At 50.0% G+C, this 27,333-nt stretch overlaps 2 protein-coding genes across 2 annotated transcripts; one reads left to right on the forward strand and one right to left on the reverse strand.

Annotated features, from left to right (window-relative positions):
• The first annotated feature begins 887 nt into the window (after positions 1–887).
• FTH1 (ferritin heavy chain 1) lies at positions 888–3,828 on the forward strand. Its single transcript, XM_079929965.1, has 4 exons — positions 888–1,217; positions 2,823–2,969; positions 3,283–3,408; positions 3,505–3,828. Exons 1-4 carry the CDS (start codon positions 1,104–1,106, stop codon positions 3,667–3,669), a joined length of 552 nt encoding a protein of 183 aa, XP_079786091.1. The 5' UTR covers positions 888–1,103; the 3' UTR covers positions 3,670–3,828.
• Positions 3,829–5,275: 1,447 nt separating this feature from the next.
• BEST1 (bestrophin 1) lies at positions 5,276–12,167 on the reverse strand. Its single transcript, XM_079930390.1, has 9 exons — positions 11,989–12,167; positions 11,001–11,095; positions 10,194–10,427; positions 9,415–9,569; positions 8,944–9,021; positions 8,492–8,644; positions 8,192–8,272; positions 7,755–7,906; positions 5,276–6,012 (listed from the first exon to the last, which is right to left on the reverse strand). The coding sequence occupies exons 1-9, from the start codon at positions 12,138–12,140 to the stop codon at positions 5,340–5,342; spliced, it is 1,773 nt and encodes a 590-aa protein (XP_079786516.1). The 5' UTR covers positions 12,141–12,167; the 3' UTR covers positions 5,276–5,339.
• Positions 12,168–27,333: the final 15,166 nt, after the last annotated feature.

Raw genomic sequence — 27,333 nt, forward strand, 5'->3', positions numbered from 1 at the left:
AGCGCCTGCTCAGCCCGAGGCTCCTGGGACTGGGGCCAATAAAAGAGGCCTTTTCAAAATGGCCTCGCAGCATCCTTTCCAGACCCAAGCGGCTTCTTCTCTATTTTCTAATCCCTGGTCTCTGAGCTTTAAGCTACCGGCGATTTCCTCAGAATTCAATGGCTCATCCCCACGTTTCCCTCGGGAAGGCGATCACCGCAGTCTCTCGGGAAACACGACCCGCCCAGCCTTTGTTGTATCAAATGCTGCACGAGGAGCCATATTTGCTTTCAGCAAACGGCGGACCAGGTCGCCGGAGCCGGAAGAGGGGCCGACCCGCGACGGGCCGTGGGCCCCACCCGGCCTGCATTCGGTCTCTTTCTAAGCTTTGAGGAAGAGAAATTGAGCCCTTTCCCAGCCCGACCTCTGACTCACTCGGCCTCCTCGGGCCCACGTTCACCCTCCAGGTTCCCTATTTGCATCACGAAGTAATCACCTCGGGGTGTGGCAACTGCGGCTCTACCGCTCTGATTTTTAACATGCCCTTGGCCAAGAGTCTCAGGGTGCCTTCTGGGACCTCGCAATCGCCCTGACGCCCCCGGCGCCAGGGGCAGTTTCCTGTCGGTTTCAAGACCTAGGACGCCACCGGGGTCAGGGCTCCGAACTGAGCTTCCTGCCCCCGCTCAGGTTTTCTCTCCAACCCCACGAAACAAGCCCCACGCTCCACGGAACAAGCTGCACCCTCCAGGCCACCCAGACCCCGCACCGCCACCCCCACCCCTCCTTCCCCACCCACCCCCAGCGGGGCGGAGCCGCGCGTCCACAGGAAGGGGCGGGGCTCAGCTAGGCGGGCGGGCGGCGTGATTGGCCGCGGCGGGCCTGACGCCCATTCCCGCTATAAGAGCCGGGCAAGAGTCACCTGCGCCACAGTCCTCGCGGAGAGTCGCCGCGGTTTCTTGCTTCAACAGTGCTTGGACGGAACCCGGCGCTCGTCCCCCGCTCCGGCCGGCCGCTCAGAGCCAGCCCTCGCCACCACCTCACGGCGCCCTCTGATCGCCCCAAGGTCCCCGCCGCCGTTACAGCGCCGCGCAGCCACCGCCACCGTTTCACCTCAGCCGCCCGCCATGACGACCGCGTCCCCCTCGCAGGTGCGCCAGAACTACCACCAGGACTCGGAGGCCGCCATCAACCGCCAGATCAACCTGGAGCTCTACGCCTCCTACGTCTACCTGTCCATGGTGAGCGCGGGCGGGCCCACGGGGCACGGGCGCGGCCTCCCTGGCTGCAGGGCGGGGGTGTGGCTACCGGGAGGGCCCTCCCGCCTCCCGCCTCCCGCCTCCCGCCTCCCGCCTCCCGCCTCCGTGCGCCCTTCTGCAAAATGAAGGGTGCTCGGGGTCCTCTAGGACTCCTGCGCAGAAATTCTGAGCAGTTGTCCCCTGGGAGTGTTGCCTCGCGGGCCAGGGCCGCCTCTGCGCACCCCAGTTTATTTAAAGAGAGCTGAGTTTCCTCCCGGGGTTGCCACACTTGCCACCAGTACGACCCTGCAGTTAGGAAGGTGGATTTTCGCATTTCCATCCCTTCTGCATTCGATCACGTGATGGGGGCGGTGCTGAGGAGGTCCGGCTCCCATCCCCCTGAGTCAGGCGGAGCCTGCTGGGTAATGGTGTCCAACTGTGGGGGCTGGTGCGAAGTGGTTTATTTCTCGTGGGCCGAACAGCCGCCTCCACCTCTCCGCTCTGTTTATCTCGAAGTCCCGCTTGAATTGAAGCATATCTCTAGAAATCTCCCTTTCAGTCTCACCGAGTTGTCTGCCACCCGTATTCTTTATCTTTTTTGTGTCTGAGGGTTGTGGCGTAATTAAATCTTTAGTTCTTGGATATAGTCCACCAACAGTTACGGGGCCTGAAAATTTTCCATGCAGTAATCGGTGGAATCAGTTTTCCAAAATCCTGGTTTTAATCGGTGTGGTAGGAGTTTTAGTTATAATTGTCTTATTACGTTTTGCAAATCATCCAAGAATAAACGTGTTCCGGATGGGTTTGGAATACGCCTGGATTTCTATGACTGTCACTCCATTTCAGGAACAACTGAATACAGCAGGGGTGTAAAAGGGACTAAAATTTTTGCTTTCTACTGATAACATGTTTACATGGTAAACAAGGTAACAACTGTTACCTTGCCTAGTGGGTTAATTTTACACATCCATCAGCCTGCTGCAAGCTGGCAGCTCATGTTTTTTGTTTTTGTTTCGCTTTTTTTGCGGTACGCGGGCCTCACTGTTGTGGCCTCTCCCGTTGCGGAGCACAGGCTCCGGACGCGCAGGCTCAGCGGCCATGGCTCACGGGCCCAGCCGCTCCGCGGCATGTGGGATCTTCCCGGACCGGAGCACGAACCCGTGTCCCCTGCATCGGCAGGCGGACTCTCAACCACTGCGCCACCAGGGAAGCCCGCAGCTCATGTTTTAACGTGGATTACCCAGGGAGGAGGGGGAGAAGGCACTACTAACAGTGCAGGGTAAATACTCCAACATCTCTTCAACCAGATTTCACAGGGGCTGTAAGAACTTTACTGTGCACTTAAACAGATGCTTAAGATGTTCCATGGTGGAGGCAATTCCCATGCTATTCTAACGGTTCCTTGTAGCAAACTTTCAGTTTCAAGGACCAAGTTTCATTTTTGTGTTTCAGAGTAAAAACTAATTACTGTCGTGTTCAATCCGGGAACACACCTTGCTCTAGTCTTCCTGTGCTCAGACCCTTTCTTGCTGGGCTTTGAGAAGGAAGCCTAGACTAGCCGACTGCCTTTCTTTGGGAATCCCTAACATGTTCATGTACTGTTTTCAGTCGTACTATTTTGACCGCGATGATGTGGCTTTGAAGAACTTTGCCAAATATTTTCTTCACCAATCTTCTGAGGAGAGGGAACATGCTGAGAAACTGATGAAGCTGCAGAACCAACGGGGTGGCCGAATCTTCCTTCAGGATATCAAGGTGAACTGAAGATCCTAGGGTCGGCATGCCTCATCTCTCTAGCAGTCCTCTGACGTCAGAAATCACTGAGCTCAGCAGTTGCCCTTATCAGATGAGGATACTTTGGGTTTTTGTCTTTTGCGCTTTTTCGGGCCTACCGTCTAAGCTAAAGTTGGCAGACGGTAATGGGCAAGGATATTAAATGGGAAGCGGTTGTCAGGGGGAACTTGGCTGTTCCTTTTGCCAAGCGGGTTGTTACACATCAGATGCTTGCTGATTTGTGGTTTAAGTGGTAGAGGTTGCAGATGCACTGACTTAACCTCCTCTCATTCAGAAACCAGACCGTGATGACTGGGAGAATGGGCTGAATGCAATGGAATGTGCGCTACACTTGGAAAAAAGTGTGAATCAGTCACTACTGGAACTGCACAAACTGGCCACTGAGAAAAATGACCCCCATGTGAGTATTGGCAACCTGGGAGTAAATGGAGGAAATCATTTGTCTTAGGGGCTGGGGAAGCTTCCCAATAACTTTTTTCCTTGTTCTCTTTTCTAGTTGTGTGACTTCCTTGAGACGCATTATCTGAATGAGCAGGTGAAATCCATCAAAGAATTGGGTGACCACGTGACCAACTTGCGCACGATGGGGGCCCCCGAATCTGGCATGGCACAGTATCTCTTTGACAAGCACACCCTTGGAAACAGTGATAATGAGAGCTAAGCCTTAGGCTGGCTTCCCGTAGCCACAGGGGTGACCTCCCTGGTCACCAAGGCAGTGCATGCATGTTTGGGTTACCTTACCTTTTCTGTAAGTTGTACCAAAATATCTACAAGTCCTTTCCTTAGTACTATTCCTTCAAATAAAGTAATTTGGTACCCAGCTGTTGTCTTTGAATTCTCGGGGTGGGCTAGGAGTGTATCCAGGCCATCTTTATTAAACTTGTAAGTGCCACCATGGCTCAGTCACACTCACCAAAGTGAACCGCTTAGGAGGATCTGTATTTACGTACGAAATTCCTTAGTTCGCGAAAGATACCAAGGCTTGGGTGTTTTGAATTCAGACAGGACTTAAGGATTCCTGATTCTGAATTAGGTGTTTTATACGTTTCCAGCAGTTCTGGCTTTCACAATTTATATGTATGGAAAGCATTTTGAGGCTTAAAGTAGACTTGAAGCTACTGATTCTTGTTCTTCATTAAGGTAACCATTTAATTCAGGCTGTCGTAGGGACATGTTCTTCAGTGTGGACAGCTATATGGCTATGACTGGATCAGTGTCCTGCTGGTGTACACGCAGGTAGGACCAGGCCGGTGAAGCATCCCCCTTGGGAAGCAGGCTAGGAACGTGCTTCATCCCTAGTGAGAATTTGAGGAAAGTTTACATGAGTATGGAAAGGCCTTCATTTCAATAGGAAAATAGCTGCAGTAGGAGGGAAGAGGTTGAGACATCTTGAATATTAACCAGTGAGTAGTGTTAGAAGACTGGGGAGCCGTCTGGGTCCTTGCTAACCAACTACATTAACATTGTTTCCTAAACCAGCCACAGTGATTTGTAAGTTTCCAGCTAGCCCTGAGAAGTATGACAGGTGGTAGGCCTTTTCAGCCTTTTCAGTTTTCAATACAAAGTTAGGTATTCTGACCTCAGAATAACTGCTTGAGAATAATAAGAAATGAGAAGTTACACTTCCCTTTCACATCGTGATGGGGGGCTGGGGTGGGGGGCTGGGTCTAATTGGGTGAGTGAACATCTGGGGAATCTGGAATAAAGGCAAACATCTGGTGGTACCGTGACAACTTTAGGTTGACCTCAAAAATGCATGAAGAGCTCATTTAAGTTCAGAAGTCTTGGTGAGGTCCCCAAAGCAGTAAGATGCCCCAAGGGACCTGGATTGTCCCCCACCTCATCTGCCAGTTCCCAGGAGTGTGGCACCCTTCCCAGGACGGCTTCAGAGCCACCACTGGTTATGGGGGAGGGCTCATGCGACCTCCCAGCTAAGCCTGGCCAGTAAGTCGAGTTCTTGGGCTACAGTCTAGAGCCCCGAGTTCTGCCTGTGTTTCTGTGTCTGCCACCCCTGCTTAAGGTGAGCTGGGCCCACTGGTATCGTCAGCCCATGTAAGCCTGGCCTAGTGGCCCTTTGCCGTTACTCTTGTCGGTGCAAACCTCGTCTTCCTATCCCTGGGCCCCAGAGAAGTCTTGGTGAGTCAGGCTCTCGGGTGAAATAAGCGAAAGTCGCCAACACTTCCCTAGAGCCCCTGCTGTGGCGGCCAGGTGTGTGCCCCACGCCAGTGCTGGGCATGGCCTGGCAGCCACAGAGCCATAGGAAAACTGGGAGTAGGGTGGGCTTCAGAGCAGCGGAAGCTGGTGGGGACCACCCCTGGTGGGCTGGGGGGTTCAGTGACCCTGGTGTGGGTAGAGGACAGACCTGTTGTTTTCCAAGGCCCAGTAGGGATCGCCACGATCTTTGAGTATAGTGTGTATGTTGCTTGTCGACTGTCCCAAATGCGGTTCTCTGAGATGTTCAGGGGCCTCTGACATGTCTGTTAGGTTAAACTCAACAGTTTTCCTCCTCATGTGACTCACTTCCGGGTGCTCCGTTGAGGCCCCAGCACTCTCTGGGAGCAATTCAAAGCTCTTCTTGGACCTGGGAGTTGGAGGCTGAAGGCTTTGGTCTTTGACGGTGTCATCCATGCCTGAGACTTTGCGAAGACTTGAGGGTGCTGACTGTCCAGGTGGGAAGACCATAGGGGTGTGGCTGAGGGGTGTCTGGGGGGCACTGTGGTAGCCTGACCTCCCGTATAGCACGGCGGACTTGAAGGCATCCTCCCCTTTCCAGGCCTTGACGTCTTCCTGATCACTGGTGTCCTGGCCGTCTCCCCCGAGGTTCTTGGGCTGGCCCTCGTGGGAGAGGACTTCTGTCTTCGGCCACAGTAGTTTGGTCTTTGAGTTTGTCCTGGGGGGCTGGCGGTCGTGGGATTGCAGCCCTCGGAAGCGGCCGGCGATGCCAGTGTGAGCACTTTCCTCCTCCTCCGGATCTGGCTGGAACTCCAAATCCTCCTTATCCAGACTGGAAAGAAACAGGAGACTCGGGGGTCAGTGGGCAGACAACGGCCTGAAGCCTGACTTGACTTCTCCCTTACCCTCTCTTCTCCCTCTGGCCCAAGGCCCAGGACACAGTCTTCCTTACCTCAGCTTTGACTCGCCTCTCTGCTGATCCATCTTGTACCTCTCAATGAATCCCTCCTGGCCGAGCTCGCCTCACTGTTCTGTGGTTCCTCCCTCTTGCCCATGTTAACATCCAAACTCCCTAGCCTGGTATTTCAGGGCTTCCTCTTCAGCACCCACATTTTCCCTTTGAAACCCCTCACTCCAGGCTGTCTGAACAGCTCTTCCCCAGGTATGGAGGGTCACGTGAGGCCCAGGAGTCACTGAGTGAGCCAGGGGTTTGTGGTTCCCGCTGGGGAGCAGTATCCCCCCAGAGAGAAGTCTGGCTTCCTGGGAGCCTAAAGCCTTTACTCTGCAAGAGAAAGCCTACCCACCCGTGAATGTGGCCACCTTTGCCCATGTCCAAATTCTCCCCATGCTTCAAGGCCCAGCTCCAGGTCCAGCTGGAGGCCAGCTCTCAGGCAGCCAAAGGTGATCTCTGTTCTATACTCTGTCCCTTGCCCAGGCATCCAGTACTTTGTACCTTGTATCCAGAGTCTGGGCCCTGGGTTTGAACTCCCTCACTAAATCGTGTGTTTCTTGGAGGCAAGGTCTATGTGTTATTATTCTCTGTTATCCTCCTTCCCCAGCAGCTGGGCTACCAACCATGGAAAACTCAGAGGCGACCTCCAGCAATGTTTCTGACCTAAGCAAGCCTCCATCCTTGATCATTTGATCTCTTATCCAAACCTTCCTCACACCAACTAGAGACTCTAGCTAATTCTAATTACAGCTGAATAGGATATTCGGTTCTTAAAAAGAGAACAGCGCTTTTAATACTGTGGAAGAACACCTTGATGGGATAGACCCCGAGATGCAGCAAACACTCTCCGAAGTCCTCTCCACTCTGTCATCCTAGGGAGAGAGAGCTGTCTGGGGCGCCTCTTCAGCCGGCCATGGCCCAGCTACAGCTCAAAAGGGATTCTAACCAAATCAGGGAAAGAGGACCCATGTGGGGGAAAATGTGGCTGCTGTGGGCTGACCTGAGGCCCGTACTCTGTAGCAAGAAGTCTGCTCCGAAGGTCCCTGTGATGACCCAGCCTCTTGCTCGCTCCCTTGCCCAGGGAGCCCCACTCCCATTCCCCATGCCAACACCCTGGCTTATCAGGAAACATAGCTCTGAACCAGAGTCAGGAACCAGGCCCTGACATCCCAGATGCATCACTAATCACTGACTGCCCTTGAGTAAGTCCCTTCTCTCTCTAAGCCTCGGTTTTCAACTCTGGATAAGGGGTGGGGCTTAGATTGGAGACTACCTAAGATCCCTTATAGCTTTAAGAGTCCTTACACAGCACAAGGTAAGGGTTAAGGGTGTGGAGTTGGACCCAGACATACCTGGCCCACCTGTGCTGCTTGCTAGCTATGTGACCTTGGGTTGGGCAACTGACTTAACCTCTCTGAACCTGGTCTTAATCATCTGAAAACTGGAGAAAACAAACCAAATTTATTGGAGGGGGGGGGGAATAGCTAATATATGTAAAGAGCTTAGTACAACGCCCAGCACTCAATAGGAACCCAATATGCATTAACTAATATATTCTAAGCTCTCAGGCCCTCGCACTTGGGGTTTTCTACCCACCGAAGTGGTTCCCTGGCACTTCCCACCTGATGTTGAAGGTGGAGCCGAAAAAGGAGGGCCGACGAGACTGGGCAGAAGCGGCTGTGTAGGGGGGATGTGGTTCTGGCTCATTCCAGTACATATCTCGCTCCATCGGTGGCAGGTCCTGGTGCATCTCATCTACAGCCAACAGGGACACCTGGTCATCGGGGACAGAAGGAGAAGTCCAACAGGTCAGCCCAAGCAGGACCATGAATTTGCCAGGTGACTTGGAGAGGTCACTGCTCTCTCTCTGGGCCTCAAGTTTCCCTTCCTGTGAAATGGAGAGACTGATGCAGCCTGTAGCCTCAATAGTTAGGCTGAGAATCCTGTGAGTAAATGGTTGGGCCATTCACTGTGAGGCCTCCCTACAGAACTGTGGGCCCCCCCCCCGGGTCCAGTTTGGGGAGGGACTATGGGGCAGGCTCTCTTCCTCCCGTCATACCTGCAAACTCCTGTCGACAATCCAGTTGGTCTCAAAGTCATCATCATCCTCTCCGAACGGGTTGATGAGCTGCTCAGCCACCTTGAGGGTAGGTGAGGCTCTGGAAGTCCTCAGGTGGAACCCCTCGCAGCCTTGCTCCCACCCTTAAACCTTGGCTCCTGCCATGTCCACCTCTCCACCCCCCTCAGCGATGCCCTTCTCGCCTGACCACTGTCTCCAAAGCCACTATGTAGGGCCCCTCCTTTCCTAACTGGCCATGACTCCCTGGGCCACAGCTGGCCTTGTCCCGGGGAGGCTTACCTTCAGCCAGCCAGCATAGAAGAAGAACTGCAGGAATGTGAAGAGGGGCACAACGAGGTCCATCTCGTGGCCGGGGTAGGCCTTGGCTGGGTTCAGAAACTGCCGTCCCACCAGGCAAGCCAGGAAGAAGCTGTACACCGCCACGGTCACCACCTGGGAGGCAGAGGCGGCGTCGGCAGAGATGGGCTGCGTGGGGACCGCGCGATCAGGAAGCTCCCCAGGCTCTGTGGTCTCCCCTTTAGAATGGGGATGATCACACTGCCTCCACCACCTGGACCAGGCAGGGACCTGGACTCTTTGAACTTGGCACTAGAGACAACCTGCAAAGTCCAGACCTGACTCCCCAGGGTGAGCCTCTTCTTCAGCCTCTGAGTGAGCCCTTCCCATCATAGGCTGCTTCCCGGGTCCTCCTCAGTTTCCCAAAGGGGCAGCTTCACCAGCCTAGTCCTCACCTGAGTGTACACCAGTGGGATACTGATCCAGTCGTAGGCATACAGCTGTCCACACTGAGTACGCAAGGTGTTCATTTCCTAGGGGGGCAGGAGGGAAGGTTGGGCCTTTGACCATCACCTGCTCTCCCAGGCTCACCCCCCAGCTCTTCCGCAGATACCAGGGTCTCGTGCTCATGGTCCAGCCCTGGCTGTGTGGTCATGGACAGCTCACTTAACCTCTCTGTGCCTCAGCCTCCTCAATATCAAAAAGGAACCAGGATCTCAGAGGTTCACTTTAGAGAGGGGAGGGGAGGGGAAATTGGAAAGGGGCCACCTTGGGCCACGGAATCCTGTTGGAAAAGATCCTACAGTCCCAAGGTAGGCTCTGGGAAGACCCTCAGAGGCTCAAAGTTCCTCTTTGCAGAAAACCTGTTCCACGTGGGGCGTGACCCTCCCCGCGCTGCAGCAGCCCCATGTGTGTAGCGGGCTCACGTTGAGCAGACTCTGGAGCAGGACAGGGTCCCGGATTCGACCTCCAATCCAGGCCTTCGTTGACAGGTTGGCAAACCACACCCAGGGCATCCAGAATGAGTTGTGTGGCAAGCTCAGTTTTTGTAAGTGCTTGTGTTCCGAGGGGGTCATAAAGCCTGCGGGGTAGAGTGGAGAAGACAGTGGGTAGGGGAACCTGCAGAAGGGGTGGCTGGCCAGGCGCTGCTGGGTGGGACCCAGAGTTCAAACCAAGTCCCTGCTGAGCCCATAGGGACCTCAGAGCTCCTTTGCGATCCTCTTTCTTTCAACAAATTATCACTGCGTCGTATCTACTATGTGCTGCTCTGGGCTGAGTACGTGAGAGGGATCTGTCTTATTAACCAGGATCAGGTCAGGCAAGGCCAGAGAGTGAGACTGCTGACGTACAGACTGGAAACCGGAAAACAGGAAGGGGAAGGGCAGTTCCCAGTTCCCAAAGCCCCACTCTGGCCCTCAACCCTCACTCTTCCCTCATCCCTCAAGAGGCCTTAGCCCTATCTCAAAGCCCTATCCTCCTAGAGTCGGTTCCTGGCCTCTCCCCACCTTTAGACCCCTGACTTCGCCCCGCCCAATTCAGGTCCCCGCCCCCCACCCCCACCCCGCCATCCCAGGTCTCGACCCCACTCCGCTCCTGGTCCCACCCAATCCTCAGCCCTGGGGCCTCTGACTCCACCCATCTGCAGCTCCGGCCCCGCCCTTGTCAGCCTCTGGCTCCGCCCACTGCTTCTCCAGGCCCCGCCCACCTGCTTTCACCAGGTGTTGGGGACTGGGAAAGCGTTTGTAGACCGCAGCACTGACGCTACGCAGGATGAGCACGTTGCCCAGGTTGGCGTAGCGCATGAGCGTGCGCCGCAGCAGCCGGCCCTGCTCGTCCTTGCCCTCGACGAAGCACGACACCAGGTTCATGAGGCGGTCGGGCCATGGCAGGTTCTCGTATTGGTTCCACCAGCGGGTCACGACCAGTGTCACGTAGAAGCCTGGGCGGGAGGGGGGCGGGGGCGCGAGGGGCGAAGGCCCACGCTGCGGCTAGAGCCCAGCGAGGGCGACGCCTCGGTTTCTCCATCTTTCTAATGGGGCCGGGCCCAGCACCAACCCTCCTGGAGGGCGCTCGGGAAGGGGAGACCATCAGAGCTTCGCGTGAAGGCACGAGAGACTTGAGTTCTCTCTCTGGCCCCGCTTGCTTTCCCAGAAATCCGCCAGATACCTCCCCTCCTGCGCAAGGCTCCAGAGACTACTGTAATGTCGGCGCTGCCCTCAGAAAGTGGGGTCTTAGCAGAAACTAACACAGCAATGTAAAGCAGTTATACTTCAATAAAGATGTTTAAAATAATAATAAAATTTAAAAAAAGAAAGTGGGGTCTTGAGTGCTAACAGCAGGACAGCCTTCCTAATGTCTAACTTCAGTCCCTCTGGCTGCAGGCTCCCCGTTGCCCTGAACCACCGAGAGGCGCTGACATGCCACTGGCCTTCCCCAGCTAGCTCTTCATGATCTGCCTGTCTGGAGCCTGGAGCAGCCACTGGGACCCCAACACGCGGAAGGGGGAGCTCACCCAGCACGAAGGAAATGGGGATGAGCTGGATGTAGCTGTCGCAATATAGAGTCAGCTTCTCAAAAATCACCTGCTGATCGTCCGTGAGGGCCATCCTGGGGGAGGCGGGGGGTGGGGGGAAAGATGTGTAGATACTGGAAGGGGATGGCTGAGACCGGTCCCAGGTCCAGCCAGGCCCGGGGTAGGAGGGTGGCAGCCTCACCTCCCTATCCCTTTCACTGGCCTGCCTGGGGCCCCTCCTCTGGCCTGAGCCAGGTCCCCCTCTTTCTCCCGCCGCCCTGAAACCCCAATGGGCCCTCTGCTCCATGCCTGGAGGAGAAACCCTCAGGAGGTTTTCTATAAGGTGGAGGAAGGAAGGTCCTGCTGAAGGGGTCAGCTTTAGGCACCACTGACCTTTTTAAAGGATCCAAAAGACAGTTGTTTGAAAGCAGGTTGAAATGAGTGTTCGGTCTTTAAAAAAAAATATCTGGTAGGGAGGGATGAATCGGCAGAGCACAGAGCAATGGAATTGCTTTGTGAACATGCTTTGTTATTAGGATTATCATTATGAACTCAAGAGGTTTATGTGTTTGATATTTGTCAATGCATTGCCATCATTAATGCTTTTTCCATTAAAAATGCTATCATATATTCTGTGGTTTTAGCTGTCTTTTATCGTTTAAATACACATTTTTATTGGGAAAAAAAAAGTATGTTATGGGCCTGTGAGACTATGTGGGATTCAGGGAAACAGGCTGACTGAGTGGGACTAGGTAAGGCCTGGGTTCCGATGCCCCTCCCTCGATTTGAAGAAAGCGTGTTTGAGATGCTCCGACCTACACTGAGCTGCCCCCCAAGGCTGCCTCCTTTTCTCTCCTCCCCAGCCCCCAGGCCTCAGGCCCCACGGCTTGACCACAAGCCCAGCTCAGCCTTCTCTGTCTCGTGCATTGGCCGCCTAGATGGCTGGGAGGCACCCAGGAGCTCCAAGCCCTGGCTTGTCCCCCAGTACCTGTAAATGAAGCGGATGATGTAGTAGCAGATGAGGAAAATGAGGAACTCGCCATAGAGCAGCTTGTAGATGCTGCCTCGCCAGCACAGAAGCAGGCGGGAGAAGGAACCTAGACGGGCATTAGCCACTTGGCTCGAGTAGGTGACGGTCATGGCCAGGCACTGAGCTGCAGCAGGTGGGCTTGGGTGCTGGTGAACAGACAGAGAGGGATACTGATGGGGGGGGCCAGGAAGGAGTAGGGACCTCTTCAGAATCTGTCCAGGACACATGAGTGACCTTATCCAGGACCCTTCCCTTCTCTGGGCCTCAGCTCTCCCATCTGGACACTGGGAGGGGGGCGGTGAGGTGACCTCCAAGAATCCAGGAAAGTGAGCTCAGGGACCGTCCATAGCCTTGGCACAGAAGACACAGAGAGGTCTGTGCCCTTAAATTGTACCACAAAGGCAACAACAGAAATGTCCACATGCTGGGCTCCTTCCTGAGTTATGAGCCCATCATGTTCAGTAGCTCCCCCAGCTCCATCACCCTGGAGTGAGAACTGGTAAGGGGCGTGGTCAGCCTTGGCCACCACCCTGTTCCCCGTGCCCAGAACAGAGCCTGGCTGGTGGAGATGTTTACTGAATGGTGGCCCCAGGGCCTTTTCACATGCTGATCCTCCTTCCTGGGGGATGCTCGTCCTAATCTAACTGTATGGCTCACTCCCACTTCAGATCACCTCCTCAGAAAGGATACCCCCAGCCACCCTACCTGGAAATAACATCCTAGCACCACTGGCCCTCTCTTCCCCTCGCCTTGCTCCATTTTTCTACACAGCACTTATCATGTTATAACTGCCATTATATTTTGCATGTTACCTGCGTGTTTACTGCCTATTCCCTCCTGGGAATGGAGCTCCTATTGTGTACTCATAGGTGGTGCTCAATAAAAATTTACTGAAGCGATGTTTGGCACCCCATCCTCCCCCTACCTGCTCTGATGCAGCCGCACTGGCTGTCTCTGTGCCTGGTGTTCCCTAAGTTCATTTCTACCTCAGGGCCTTTGCACAGACACACAGGTGCCCGCACACCTGCACGTGTGCTGCCTGTGTGTATCCATCATGTGCACATGTACAGGTTATCTACCCCAAAGGCTCTCAATGTCCCAGCCCAGCCTTCTGGGGTAACCCTTACTCACAGTTGGGGCTCCAGGCTGGTCAGGCGATCCCACAAAAGGTCTGGCCACAGGACTGGTGGGACTCTCTGGGGTCCTCTGGCCAGTGCCCCTGCCCACTTAGGGGTTGGCACTGCCCACGTGTGTGCTAAGTGGTCACTTGACTCCCTAAGCCAGGGCCTCCACAAAGGAACCCTTGTCTTGGCCCCCTTCTCGTAATCTGCCCATTAAGCAGCAGGCGGCACAGTCTGGCCTCTAATTCCTTCCGGGGGTGAGGGGCATTGAGCTGAGACCAGGGCTGAGATGGGGGGCAACCCCCCTCCACCGTGGGCCCCGACTACCCTGCCATTTCCTCTGGGCCCTAGACTCCGGAGACTGAGGGATCTGTTTCTGACCCCTGAGGGCTTGCAGGGAGAGCCGTGGGGAGGAGGGGCCAGGGCCTTGGACCTCACCTCCTGTGCCAGGAGCCATCCAGAGAGGGGAGCCTCCGCCCAGGCCCTGTGGGCTTTGGCAGCGCTCTGGGCACCCAAAAGAACATTGGACCACAGGCAGAAGTCCTGGCTTCTAGTCCTGGCTCTGCCACCTGGTGAAGTGACCCTGCGTGGGCCTCTTCTCCTCTCTGTGCCTCAGTGTCCCTCTGTGAAAAGCATGGCGTTGCTTTAGAATTCCATCACCTCATTAAGATGACAGAATTCAGCATATACTCGTGAGGAGCTCTGATTGGCTGCTGGTGACATCATAGGTTATTCGGGCTGTGATTGGCTGGCAGGATCCAGTGAGGTTGGTTTATAGTCATGGAAGGAGAAGGGGGGCAAGGGGGCTGCTGCGTGGGGGCCGGGCCTGGTGTGGGATGACACAGCAGTGTTTCTGCATTTCCCAACTAGCCTGTGCAATAGGGAAGTATGTGCCCAGGTCCCCAAGGACAGCTGGTTGATATCTCAACAGTGGGTTTCATACATTTTAATACATCAGTCCATATGTGAGAACCCTCCCCTAAGTCGCTAGAAGTGATGGGGGTCTAGGATGTATTTCCTCTTGTATTAAGTGAAAGCTTGAAGCAGCAGTGGCTCTTGGTCTTCAGTGGCTGTAAGAAGAGCCTGGAATATTTGTTAAACATGCAGCTTCTCAGGATCTTTCTCCAGAGTCTGATTCTGAGACCTGAGGGATGCTGCATTTCTCACAAGCACTGTGGAGATTATAATGCCAGTGGTCTCTGAGCCACACTTCCGCAGCCCTGATTTACAATGTGACCTTGAGCCTTACCATAAATCCGCTCCTTCCCTCCTCCCTCCCTCTCTCCTTCCCTCTCCCCTTTCCTACCTGTCCCCACACCCCCCACCCCATACTCCTCATGGTTAACAGTGCTGAGATTGCAGGCGATTTTTGTGCACAGTATTTTGCCTTTATAATTCTCTGTCTGGAAAAAAAATTATTTGACAACAACCTTGGGTACTTTTCTTATCACAGCAAACAATCACACCATTATTGTTATAAGGGAGTCTCTTCAGAGATCAGGGACCATCTTTTAGGAGTATTTGCTGCATCCCTGCTGCCTGTGCTGTGGGAGACATATTCCCCACAACTGTCCTTAACTGAACTGGGGAAAGGGGCAGGTTCACTTGAGCCTCAGTCTCCTAATCTGTGAAATGGGAGAATAACACCTACCTCAGCAGCTGGGTGAGAATGACGGACGGGAAACGTTTTAGTCAACTCTCCAAACCAGAGAGTTCTCGTGCCTGTTCACTCTTCCTGGGGAACATCTACAAACCCCTGGTGCCTCTGCCCCACCCTCCAGAGTCAATTGGTCTGGGTGGGGCCCAGTGGTTGGTGTTTTTTCAAGTTCCCCAGGTGAGTCTAGTTGACGGTGTAGGTTGAGGATCGCTGCTGTGAGGGAATTTCTCCCTTCCTTGTATTCCCTCTTCCCCCACCCCACCCCAGCGCATATCAACGCTCAAGAGAGAGCTTTCCATTTACCAGATGATTAATAAGTATATTTTATTTTATTGTATTTTTTTAAAATTTATTTTATTTATTTTTACTTTTTTGGTTGCACTGGGTCTTCGTTGCAGCGCACGGGCTTTCTCTAGTTGCAGCAAGCGGGGTCTACTCTTTGTTGCGGTGCGCAGGTTTCTCATTGCGGTGGCTTCTCCTGTTGCGGAGCACGGGCTCTAGGCGTGCGGGCTCAGTAGTTGTGGCGCACGGGCTTAATTGCTCTGCGGCATGTGGGATCTTCCCAGACCAGGGCTCGAACCCGTGTCCCCTGCATTGGCAGGCGGATTCTTAACCACTGCGCCACCAGGGAAGCCCAATAAGTATACTTTAAAATTAAAATTGAAACATGTGCCCAGCACCAAACCCGGCATGAAGATGTTCAATTAGGTGGAATAAATGAACCACCTGCCTTTGTGGAGTCAGGTTCCTGCCTCCCCTGTGGTGGCCACTGGAGGGCGCCCTTGGCCAGCTGGCTTTGTCCTGGAAAGCCTGGTCCACTGGTCAGGGCCTGGGTGGACGGTGGAACTGGCACTGGATGGCACCTTCATCTCCTTGAGCCTGACAAGCAGCTATAGAGAGGGAGTTGGGAGACACTGGAGTCCTCCCTCCCTTTTCCTGAACCACAGGTTCCTTGGCAATTCCCCCAAATCCCAGCAGGACCGGCTGACTGTGCTACCCCAGCCCCCTTCCCTCCCAGATGCCCCAGGATATCCCCAGAGACACCCCATGAGCAGCTGCTCCTGGCCACACCCCACTGCTAAGACAGGCACACCCCAGGCATGCCACTGTCTTTCCCACTGGGTCTTGGCCGTGAAAATGTCCCCAGCCAGTCAGGCATGGCTCAGGCACACAGAAAGGCCACAGCAAGCACTGATTGACTCAAGCCATCTCGGACAAAGGCCCTAGGATTGACCCCTGCAAGGATGGGGCCCAACCCCATCAGTGTCGGTCTCTTCTGCTTTCCATTCCGCAAAGTAGTCAGTCAACAAACTATTTCCAGCAACAGAACTGAGCCTAATCTGATTCCTGCCTCCAAGAATTCACGCTTAATGAAGCAAGTCAGACAGAGAAAGACAAATACCATATGATATCACTTATATGTGGAGTCTAAAAAAAAGGCTACAAAGAACTTATGTACAAAACAGAAATAGTGACAGGTGTACAAAACAAACTTATGGCTACCAAGGGGGAAAGGGTGGGGAGGGATAAACTGGGAGATTAGGATTGACATATATATATAACTAGATATAAAATAGATCACTAATAAGAACCTACTGTATAGCACAGGGAACTCTACTCAGTACTCTGTAATGACCTATATGGGAAAAGAATCTAAAAAAGAGTGGATATATGTATATATATATAACTGATTCACTTTGCTGTACAGCAGAAACTAACACAACATTGTAAATCAACTATACTCCAACAAAAATTAATTAAAAATTAAAAAATAGGGCTTCCCTGGCGGCGCAGTGGTTGGGAGTCCGCCTGCCAATGCAGGGGACGCGGGTTCTTGCCCGGTCTGGGAAGATCCCACATGCCGCGGAGCGGCTGGGCCCGTGAGCCATGGCCGCTGAGCCTGCGCGTCCGGAGCCTGTGCTCCGCAACGGGAGAGGCTGCAACAGTGAGAGGCCCGTGTACCGCAAAAAAAAAAAAAAAAAAAATTAAAAAATAAAAGAACTCATGGTTAAGTAAAAACCAGGAAAACACTTAAATAACTAACACAGAGAGGCAAGGCCTAATATCTGTGCCAAGTACACAGAGGTCAGGGAAAGTTTTTCAGAGATGGGAGCATTTAAGTTGGGTCATGAAGCATGAGTAGGAGTTTGAGTTGAGAAGGATGGAAGAGCACTATATATCAGGAGTACAGCCCATGAAAAGTCACAGAGGCATTACTGAGGGACAGTTAAGTATGGCGTTATTATCCACATTTTATAGAGGAGGACACTGAAGTTCAAAGCCCACATTTTTTTTTTTTTTTTTTTTTTGACCTTGGCCGTACGGCTTGTGGGATCTTAGTTCCCGGACAAGGGATCGAACCCCGGGCTTTTGGCAGTAAAAGTGCAGAGTCCCAGCCACTGGACCGCCAGGGAATTCCCAAAGCCCGCCTTGTCCAAGGTAACGCGGTTATAAAGGGCCAGGTTGGAATTGGAATCTGTGTCTTCTGATTTTGAATCTGTGCCTTTTCCACCACCCATCATCGCCTCTCCAGTGGAGGTCAGTTTCTGAGGGGGAGAGTCTTACCAGTTAGGGTAGTGGTCTCTGTTGGGGTTGAAGGGAGGTCCAAGGGATGGGGGATGCCTGGAAGAGACTTTGACTGCAGTAGAGCCCGTGCTCTCAAGCCCCCCAACAGAGAGCCATCTCCGGTGGCAGGCAGAGCAGAGCTGGTCAGATGGGTGGAGGTTCCAGAGGCAGAATGTTATGGCCTTCTTATCTAGGATAACCATGGCAACAGGAGCATCACAGACGGCCTGCCACTGTGCCCTTCCAGGCCCTGTCTCAGCCGGGCAGGAAGGAGGGGACCCAGCTTGGCTGGGGGCAGTGACAGGGGGCCCTGGGGTGGGCCAGCCAGGCCTGGATGCTGCCCAGGCTCTGTGTAGGGCACCTGCCAGCCCACAACCCTCTCTTGGGCCAATCACAGTACAAACAGGACAGAAGCCAAGAAAGAAAAGAAGAGGTCTTGGCACAGTTGGACAGGGGTGGTGAGGGAAACTGCCAGCCTGGGGCCTGGAATCAAGACAGACAACACCTCTACCCTGGGGCCAGGTAGCCCTGATCCCTGAAGGGCCACATAGACTCAACATACAAAGATATGAACACGTGAGCTCTGATTCCTGCAGGAAGACGACAGAGACCAGGAGAGGCAGAGAGAGGCTGGGACACGCCCAGGTCCAGCTCCACCAAGCCCAGTCCTGCCAAAGACAACAGAATAGCCCGAATAGGAATTCTGGGATAGGCCAGAGCTGGCCCAGCTACAGACACAAGGCGAGAGCATTCACCACAGCCTTCGGGAGAACACTGGGATCTCCAAGCTACCCCGTCCCCATGGACTCTACCCCCATGAGGCCAGCCAGGTGAGGCACAGACGCCAACCACACCCCCAGCCCACCAGCTCAGGACCGGGGCTAATGGGCAGGGGAGGAAGAAGAGGAGCGTCCCAGGGCAGGGCTCCCCGAGGGTACTGCACTGGGTGCGAGAGCACAGGATGCTGTCATGCATTCACCACAAGTCAGGAGCCTCAGCTTTCCTCATCTGTCCAGTGGGCATGTTAGCAGTTTCACATGCTGTAGACAAAGAAAGCAAGGCGTAGAGGCAGAAGTCGACTTGCCTCGAGTCACAGAAATTAGAGTTGGAGCTGGGAGGTATAACACATCATGGTCTAGGTCAGAGCAGTGTGTCTTTTCACTGTTCCAGCAGGTTCCTGAGTTTCAGTTCCACAAGCAAGCACTAAATACCAGCTGAGCTGAGTGCTGTGCTGGGTATCGTGGGAGGAAAAGGGAACAAGAAACAATGGCTTCTCCGGTGACTCGAGCACTTACTGGGTGCCAGGCAGTGCACTAAGTGCTTTTTAGAAATGATCTCAGCTCGGGACTTCCCTGGTGGTCCAGTGGCTAAGGCTCCCAATGCAGGGGGCCTGGGTTTGATCACTGGTCAGAGAACTAGATTCCCCAATGCCACAACTAAGAGTTCACATGTCCCAGCACCCTCAGCTAGGACCCAGTGCAGCCAAATAAATAAATATTTAAAAAGAAAAGAAAAAAAAAAAAGAAATGATATCGGCTCATCATCAGAACTGGGGAATAGGAAGTGTTATCTACCTGTGACAGGTGGTTGTCGAGCCCAGAAAGAAAGTAAGTAACGTGCCTAAGTCTCCACTCAAACCCAAGTCTGTGTGGTCCCCAGCCCTAGAGGTAATGACTGTGAAAGCTGTCTCCTGGCCCGAGGTTGCTGACCACCGGGCCGCCTGGGGTAAGGCCGCCTGTCAGGGTTGCCCTGGAGGGAGATTCCTGTACCAGGTGGGCGACTGGACCAGGCAGCCTGCTCTGCGTCTGCGTCTTCCAGGGGAGCCTTCCTCAGGAGACGGCCAGACCCAAGGGCAGTGGGGGAGGACAGCACAAGGGCAAGCCGTCGAGGAGTGAACCACGGGGGTGACTGTCTGCTGGGCCAACAGGACGGCCAAGCAAGCGGCCTTGAGTTGTCTTGATGGGCCTCAGACACAGGTTGCCTGGCGTCCGCAGCTCCAACCTCTCTCTACCCCAGGCCAGGGCTCCAGAGTTAGCAAGTAAAACTACAGGACAGTCAGTGACATATGAATTCCAGATAAATAATGAATAACTTTTTAGTGTAAATATGTCCTGCACGACATAAGCTCCCTGGGGAGGCGTCCAGAAGCAATGGTCCTTTCTGTGCTAGCCCTCCTGCAGCTGACTTCTAGAGCCTGGCTGCCTGGGGCGTGGGAGCGGAGGGTTGGGAGGTGTCTGTGGCCCAGTTGCAAAAACATCATTTGGAAGCTTTTTTATTTTTAAACAAACTTGATTATTTTTGGTTGCGTTGGGTCTTCGTTGCTGCATGAGGGCTTTCTCTAGTTGAGGCGAGCAGGGGCTGCTCTTTGTTGCAGTGCGCGGGCTTCCCACTGCAGTGGCTTCTCTTGTTGCAGAGCACGGGCTCTAGGCGTGCGGGCTTCAGTAGTTGTGGCTTGCAGGCTCTAGAGCGCAGGCTCAGTAACTGTGGTGCACGGGCTTAGCTGTTCCGCGGCATGTGGGATCTTCCCAGACCGGGGCTCGAACCTGTGTCCCCTGCATTGGCAGGTGGATTCTTAACCACCGCGCCACCAGGGAAGCCCAGAGGCATTTTTAGAAATTAAATAAACTAGACTCCCAGAATCCCAGGCCCCACCCTGGACCTACTCAATTAGAATCTGTATTTTTTTTTTTTTTTTTTTTGCGTTACGCGGGCCTCTCACTGCTGTGGCCTCTCCCGTCGCGGAGCACAGGCTCCGGACGCGCAGGCTCAGCGGCCATGGCTCACAGGCCTAGCCGCTCCGCGGCATGTGGGATCTTCCCAGACCGGGACACGAACCCGCGTCCCCTGCATCGGCAGGCGGACTCTCAACCACTGCGCCACCAGGGAAGCCCTAGAATCTGTATTTTAACAAGGTCCCCAGGAGATTTGTGTGGACATGAGAGTTTGAGAGGCTAGCTTCAGACGATGACAACAGAGATAAGGGAGATTTATTATTGTACTAAGTGTTTATTGTAAACACTTAGGAAAATATAGAGCAGCAAAAAAACCCCGCAAATCACCAAAGGTATCCTTTTGATGTATTTCGTTCCAGTCGTTTTTTTTAATATTGAGGTAAAATTCACATCCTATAAAATTCACTATTTTAATCATTTTAAGTGAACAATTCAGCGGCTTTTAGTTTATTCAACCATCACCACTATCTAATTCCAGGACATTTCTGTCATCCTGAATGGAAATTCAGTACCCATTACTCAGTCACTTATTCATCCTTCTCTCCAATCCCTAGCAACCATTAATCTGCTTTCTATCTCTATAGATTTGCCTATTCTTGACCTTTTATATAAATGGAATCACACATATTTGCCCTTTTGTGTCCGGTTTCTTTCACTTAGAGTAATGTTTTCAAGATTCATTCATTTCCTAGCATGGATCAGTGCTTCATCCTTTTTGGGTTGAATAACATTCAGTTGTATGCATGTATCACAATGTATTTATTCATCAGTTGCTGGACATTTGGATTCTTTTCATTCTTTGTCTATTATGTATATTCATGTACAAGTTTTTGTTTTTAAACTTCCGTCTTCAATTCTTTTGGGTATGTACCTAGGAGTGGAATTGTTGGGTCATATGGTAATTCCATGGTTAACTTTTCAAGGAACTACCAAACTGTTTTCCACAGTGACTGTATCATTTTACACTCCTACCAGCACTCTATGAGGGTTCCAATTTCTCCACATCCTCTCCAACACTTGTTATTTCCCCTTTTTTTAAAAAAAATAAAGCTGTCCTAGTGGGTGTGCAGTGGTATCTCATTGTGGTTTTGATTTGCCCTTCCTTAATGACAAATGATGTTGAGCATCTCATGTGCCTGTCATTTGTATATTTTCATTGGAGAAATGTCTATCCAAGTCCTTTGCCCATTTTTCAATTGGATGATGTTCTCATTGTTGAGCTGTAAGAGTTCTTTGTATATTCTGATTACTAAACCCTTATAGGATGTATATGTATCTCATAAGATTTACAAACATTTTCTCTCATTCCGGGTTGTCTTTTCGTCTTCTTGAGAATGTCCTTTGATGCACAAAGATTTTAACATTTTGATGAAGTCTAGTTTATTTTTTCTTTTGTTGCTTGTGCTTTTGGTGTTGTATCTAAGAAACCATTGCCAAATCCACGGTTCTAAAACTTTACCTATAATAAGTACAAAATATTTATTTAAAAAAACAACAAAATTATCCTCAAGTTTTTTTTGAAGAGTTTCAAAGCATTAGTGCTTACATTTAGGTCTTTGACCTATTTTGAGTTAATTTTTGTATATGGTGTGAGGTAAAGGTCCAACTTCACTCTTTTTTTTTTTTTTTTTTGCTGTGTTGGGTCTTCGTTTCTGTGCGTGGGCTCTCTCTAGCTGTGGCAAGCGGGGGCCACTCTTCATCGCGGTGCACGGGCCTCTCACCATCGCGGCCTCTCCTGCTGCGTAGCACAGGCTCCAGACGCACGAGCTCAGCAGTTGTGGCTCACGGGCCCAGCCGCTCCACGGCATGTGGGATCCTCCCAGACCAGGGCTCGAACCCGTGTCCCCTGCATTAGCAGGCAGATTCTCAACCACTGCGCCACCAGGGAAGCCCCCAACTTCACTCTTTTGCATGCAGATATCCAGTTATTCAAGCACCATTATTTGAAAAGATTATTCTTGCCCCATTGAATGGTCTTGAAACTCTTGTTGAAAATCAATTGACAGTAGTTGTATAGGCTTATTTCTGGACTCTCAATTCTATTCCTTTAATCTAAAAATCTATCCTTATGTCAGTACCACACTGTTTTTATTGTGTAGCTTTGTAGAAGTTTTAAAATCAGAAAGCGTGAGTCTCCAACTTTGTTTTACCTTTTCAAGAATGTTTTGACTATTCAGGGTCCCTTGAAATTCCGTATAAATTTTCAGACCAACTTGCCTATTTTTGTAAAAAAGGCAGTTGGCATTTTGATAGAGATTGCATTGAATCTGTAGATCACACTGCCTTCTTTTCAATATTGTCTTCCACTCCATGAGCATGGGATGTCTGTTATTAAGATCTTCTTTAATTTCTTTCAACACTGTTTTCAGTGTATTTGTTAAATTTATTTGTAAGTATTGTATTATTTTGATACTATTTAAAACGGAATTGTCAATTTTAAATGGGATTATTGTCTTAATTTTAAGATTGTTCATTGCTAGTATAGAAATATAACTGATTTTTGTATGTTGATCTTATATTGTACAACTTTGCTGAATTCACTTACTAGGTGTAATAGTTTCTGCGTTAGGATTTTTTAAAATAAATTTATTTATTTAATTTATTTACTTTTGGCTGCGTTGGGTCTTGTTGCTGTGCACTGACTCTCTCTAGTTGTGGCGAGCGGGGGCTACCCTTTGTTGCAGTGCCCAGGCTTCTCATTGCAGTGTCTTCTCTTGTTGCGGAGCACAGGCTGTAGGCACACGGGCTTCAGTAGTTGTGGCACGTGGGCTCAGTAGTTGTGGCTCACGGGCTCTAGAGCACAGGCTCTGTAGTTGTGGTGCATGGACTTAGTTACTCCACAGCACTTGGGATCTTCCCAGACTAGGGCTCGAACCTGTGTCCCCTGCATTGGCAGGTGGATTCTTAACCACTGTGCCACCAGGGAAGCCCTGAGTTAGGATTTTTTTTTTTAATATTTACTTATTTATTTTCGTTGCTTTGGGTCTTAGCTGCGACAGGAGGGCTCCTTAGTTGTGGCATGTGAACTCTTAGTTCTGGCATGCATGTGGGATCTAGTTTCCCGACCAGGGATCGAACCTGGGCCCCCTGCATTGGAGTCTTAATCACTGTGCCAACAGGGAAGTCCCAAGGATTTTTTATCTATAAGATCATGCCATCTGTGAATAGAGATAGTTTTACTACTTCCTTTCCAATCTGGATGTCTTTTAATTCTTTTTCTTGCCCTAGTTAAAACTTCCAGTAAAATGTTGACTAGAAGTGGCAAAACCAGACATCCTTATATTGTTTCTGATCTTAGGAGGAAAGCTCTCAGTCTTTCACCATTAAGTATGATATTAACTGTGGGTTTTCAAAGATGTCCTTTATCAAGCTGAGGAAGTTCCCTTCTAGTCCTAGTTTTATGAGTGTTTCTATCATGAAAGAGTGTTAGGTGTTTTTTCCCCCACCTTTTTTTATTGTGGTAAAATATCTTTAACATAAAATATACCATCTTAACCATTTCTAAGTGTACAGTTCGGTGGTGTTAAATATATTTATAACGTACAAGCATCATCACTCTCTATCTCTGACACACTTTTCTTCTTGTGAAATGGAAACTCTAAACCCATTAAACAATAACTCCCCACTCCCCCAGTCACTGGCAAACACCATTCTACTTTGTCTCTATGATTTTGGCTACACTGAGTATTTCATATAAGTGGAATCATACAGTGTTAGTCTTTTTGTCACTGGCTTATTTCACTCAGCATAATATCCTCCAGGTTCATTCATAAGGGTGTTGGGTTTTATCAAATTATTTTTCTGTATCCGTTGAGATGATCATGTGGTTGTTTTTCTTCATTCCGTTAACACAGTACATTACATTGATTAATTTTTATATGTTGATCCATTCTTGTAATTCCTGGGATAAATCTCACTTGGCCGTGAAGTATGATTCTTTTAATATGTTGCTGGATTCAATTTTCTAGTATGTTGGGGCATTATAGTGGTGGTGGGGGGGGAAAGCGTTATTATGGGATTATATGAAACCATATGTGTGAAACTTTTGAAAATTGTAAAGCACTATAGAATTTAAAGAATCTTTTATTCAATTAAAAGAAGAGGGGCATCCCTGGTGGCGCAGTGGTTGAGAGTACGCCTGCCGATGCAGGGGACGCGGGTTCGTGCCCCGGTCCGGGAGGATCCCACATGCCGCGGAGTGGCTGGGCCCGTGAGCCATGGCCGCTGAGCCTGCGCGTCTGGAGCCTGTGCTCCGCAACGGGAGAGGCCACAACAGTGAGAGGCCCGCGTACCGCAAAAAAAAAAAAAAAAAAATTTAGAAGTTTTCAGCTATTATTTCTTCAAATATTCTTTCCCCTCATTTCTCTTCCTCCTCTCTTTCTGAGACTTCCATTATGCATATGTTAATAACATATGCTTGGTGGTGTCTCACAGATTAGGCTCTATTCATTTTTTTCACATTCTTCTTTTTCTTTTTTCTGCTTCTCAGACTGGGTAATCTCAATTGACTTATCTTCAAGTATGCTGACTCTTTCTCCTACCTGCTCAAATCTGCTGTTGAACTTCACTAGTGAATCATTTCAATTAGAATTCTTCAACCCTAGAACTTCTATTTGTTTCCTTTTTATAACTTCCGTCTCTTTATTGATATTCTCTATTTAGTGTTATGTTCTCATGGTTTCCTTTAGTTCTTTGTACATGGTTTCCTTTAGGTCTTTGAAAATATTTTAAAGAGTTGATTTAAAGTCTTTGTTTACTAAATCCAATATCTGTGTTTCCTCAAGGACAGTTTTTTTCCCCCCATATATAGGTCATGCTTTCTTATTTCTTTGCATGCATCATAACTTTGGTTCTAAACTGGACATTTTTAGTATTATAATGTAGCAACTCTGGAAATCAGATTCTTTACCATGCGAGGCCTTGTTCTTGCTGCTTGTAGTAGAAATTGTTTGTTAGTTGATTAACTTTTCTGAACTAATTTTGTAAAGTTTATTTTTTGTTGTCTGTGGCCACCGAAGTCTTTTCCATTAGCTAGTGGTCAGCTAGTGATCTGACAGAGATTTCCTTAAATGCCTGAAACAACAGCCATGAAAGTCTTTGCAGATGAGCCTGTATGTATGTTGGGACGTACCTTTAAATACTCAGCCAGGCAGTTTACAACTGCTTCAGCCTTCATTTCCTGCTTGCTCAGAGCCTGAAGATCAGCTAGACATGAGATCTTAGAGCCTTCTCGTGTCTTTTCTGAGCATGCTTCCAGCCCTGGGCAGGCATGTGGACTTCTAGTCCCATGAATAGGTAGGTGCTTTTCAAAGCCCTTATCCCTAGAGCATCTCATTCTCCAGCCTTTCTTCCTAAGCTTTTTGGTTTGTTTGTTGTTTTCTCCAAATGTTACCCAGATGACAGCATCTAATACAATAGACTTTGTATACGTTCAATAAATGCTCCCAAGGTAACAGAGAGTTCTGAATTGGGAAAAATAAGGTTAGTCCTTTGAGCCAGATGTCCAGGGAACCACCAGAGAGGTCAAAACAAACAAGCACAGTTCTTTCAGTAGAAGGTCCATTCCACTCCCTCTAATGCTAAGAACAGGAACGCAGGCTGTTGTCTTCAAGGCTACCACAGAGCTGGGGAGTGGGGGATGGGCCAGGGTAAGTTAAAATATCATAAAGTTCTCTTACTGAAATTCAGCTACTTATTTCTTGATTAAGTGTTCACCTGGTTGCTGTAAACTTTATTTTGTTTCCAGAGTTCTGATAAAGTTGATTCTGACAGTTTTGCAGTTTATTAGCTGCTTTTGTGAAGAGATGAACTCTTGGAGTTCCCTACTCCATTTTCACTGACCTCCTCAGTCTTTTTTTTTAAACACAGAATATTTTTACATAAAAATAATTATTTGGTATTTCAATTTTTTGCATCTTTTTCACTTAATGTTATACCATAAATATTTCTGTTTACCTGTATTATTCTTCATTATTATCCATTTTAGTAGATCATTTAGCAAATAGTTCTTGGGTACCACTTACCTGGTGGTCATTCTATGGAGACTGAGTATACAAAAATGAGTAAAACAAGGCCTGCTCATATGGAGCTTATATTCTAGAAGGGAGAGAAATAAGAGTCAAAGAAATATTCATTCTTTTGAATGCTGTATAATATTCCACCATAAGAATATAACTCTGATAGGATGAAAAATGTCCCCCACCCCCGTAATATCAGGTCCTAATCCCAGAAACTTGTAAATGTTACCTTATATGGAAATGGGGTATTTGCAGATATGATTAAGTTCAGGGTCTTGGGATGTGGAGATTGTCAGGATTATCGGAGTGGGCCCTAAATGCAACCACATGTGTCCTTTTAAAAGGGAAGAAGAGGGAAATTTGACACGTACAGAAGGGGAAAAGGCAATGTGACAATAGAGGCAGAGACTGGAGCGAAGCCAACAGATGTCTGCAGCCACCAAAAGTTGGAAGGAGCACGGAACGTATTCTCCCCTAGACCCTCCAGAGGAACACAGACCTAGCAACATCTTGATTTTGGCCTACTCACACTAATTTTGGCCTCCAAAATGGTGAAAAATCAATTTCTGTTGCTTGAAGCCACCTAGTTTGTTACAGTTACCATAGAAACTAATACAGAGGTTTGGAACTGAGAGTGGGCTGCTGCTGTAACAGATAGCTAAAACCTGGAGATGGCTTCGCAATTGGGTAATGGGTAGAGGCTGGAAGAATTTTGAGAAGCATGATAGAAAAAGCCTAGATTGCCTCGAACAAACTATTGGTAGAGATATGGATGTTTAAGGCTCTGCCAGTGAGGGCTCAGACCAGAATGAGGAAAATGTTACTGGAAACCGAAGGAGAGGTGATCTCTGTTATACAGTAGAAAAAGTCTAGCTGAATTGTGTCCTACAGTGGTGAAGAGCAGCATTTTAAGTGATGAACTTGGATTTTAGCTGAGGCAATTTTGAAGAAAAATTTTAAAGATGTGACCTGGTTTCTTTTTGCTGATTATACTAAACTGTAGAAAAAAATATATTGAGAAAAGAACTGTTATGCAAAAAGGAACCAGTACTTGATTTTGGAAATTTGCAGCCTATCCAAGTTGCAAAAGATGTTAAATTAGGTGATTTACTGTTAGAAAACTGTGCTCTAGAGAGAAGGCCATGGGTGTGGTTGGACAGCCTTCTGCCAGTGCTGAGGATATTAGGTGTATGACCCGTGGAGCCACTCAA

The sequence above is a fragment of the Stenella coeruleoalba genome (assembly GCF_951394435.1).
Source record: "Stenella coeruleoalba genome assembly, chromosome: 8".
NCBI classification, from domain to species: Eukaryota; Metazoa; Chordata; class Mammalia; order Artiodactyla; family Delphinidae; genus Stenella; species Stenella coeruleoalba.

Bases quoted from the DNA above. Each gene is read 5' to 3' on its own strand.
- FTH1 (XM_079929965.1), top strand. From the start codon at position 1,104: ATGACGACCGCGTCCCCCTCGCAGGTGCGCCAGAACTACCACCAGGAC. The intron at 2,970-3,282 runs GTGAACTGAAGA...CCTCTCATTCAG, and splicing joins TCTTCCTTCAGGATATCAAG to AAACCAGACCGTGATGACTG. The intron at 3,409-3,504 runs GTGAGTATTGGC...TCTCTTTTCTAG, and splicing joins CTGAGAAAAATGACCCCCAT to TTGTGTGACTTCCTTGAGAC.
- BEST1 (XM_079930390.1), bottom strand. From the start codon at position 12,140: ATGACCGTCACCTACTCGAGCCAAGTGGCTAATGCCCGTCTAGGTTCC. The intron at 9,022-9,414 runs GTGAGCCCGCTA...CTGCCCCCCTAG, and splicing joins TGCTCCAGAGTCTGCTCAAC to GAAATGAACACCTTGCGTAC. The intron at 8,273-8,491 runs GTAAGCCTCCCC...CCTACCCTCAAG, and splicing joins TCTATGCTGGCTGGCTGAAG to GTGGCTGAGCAGCTCATCAA.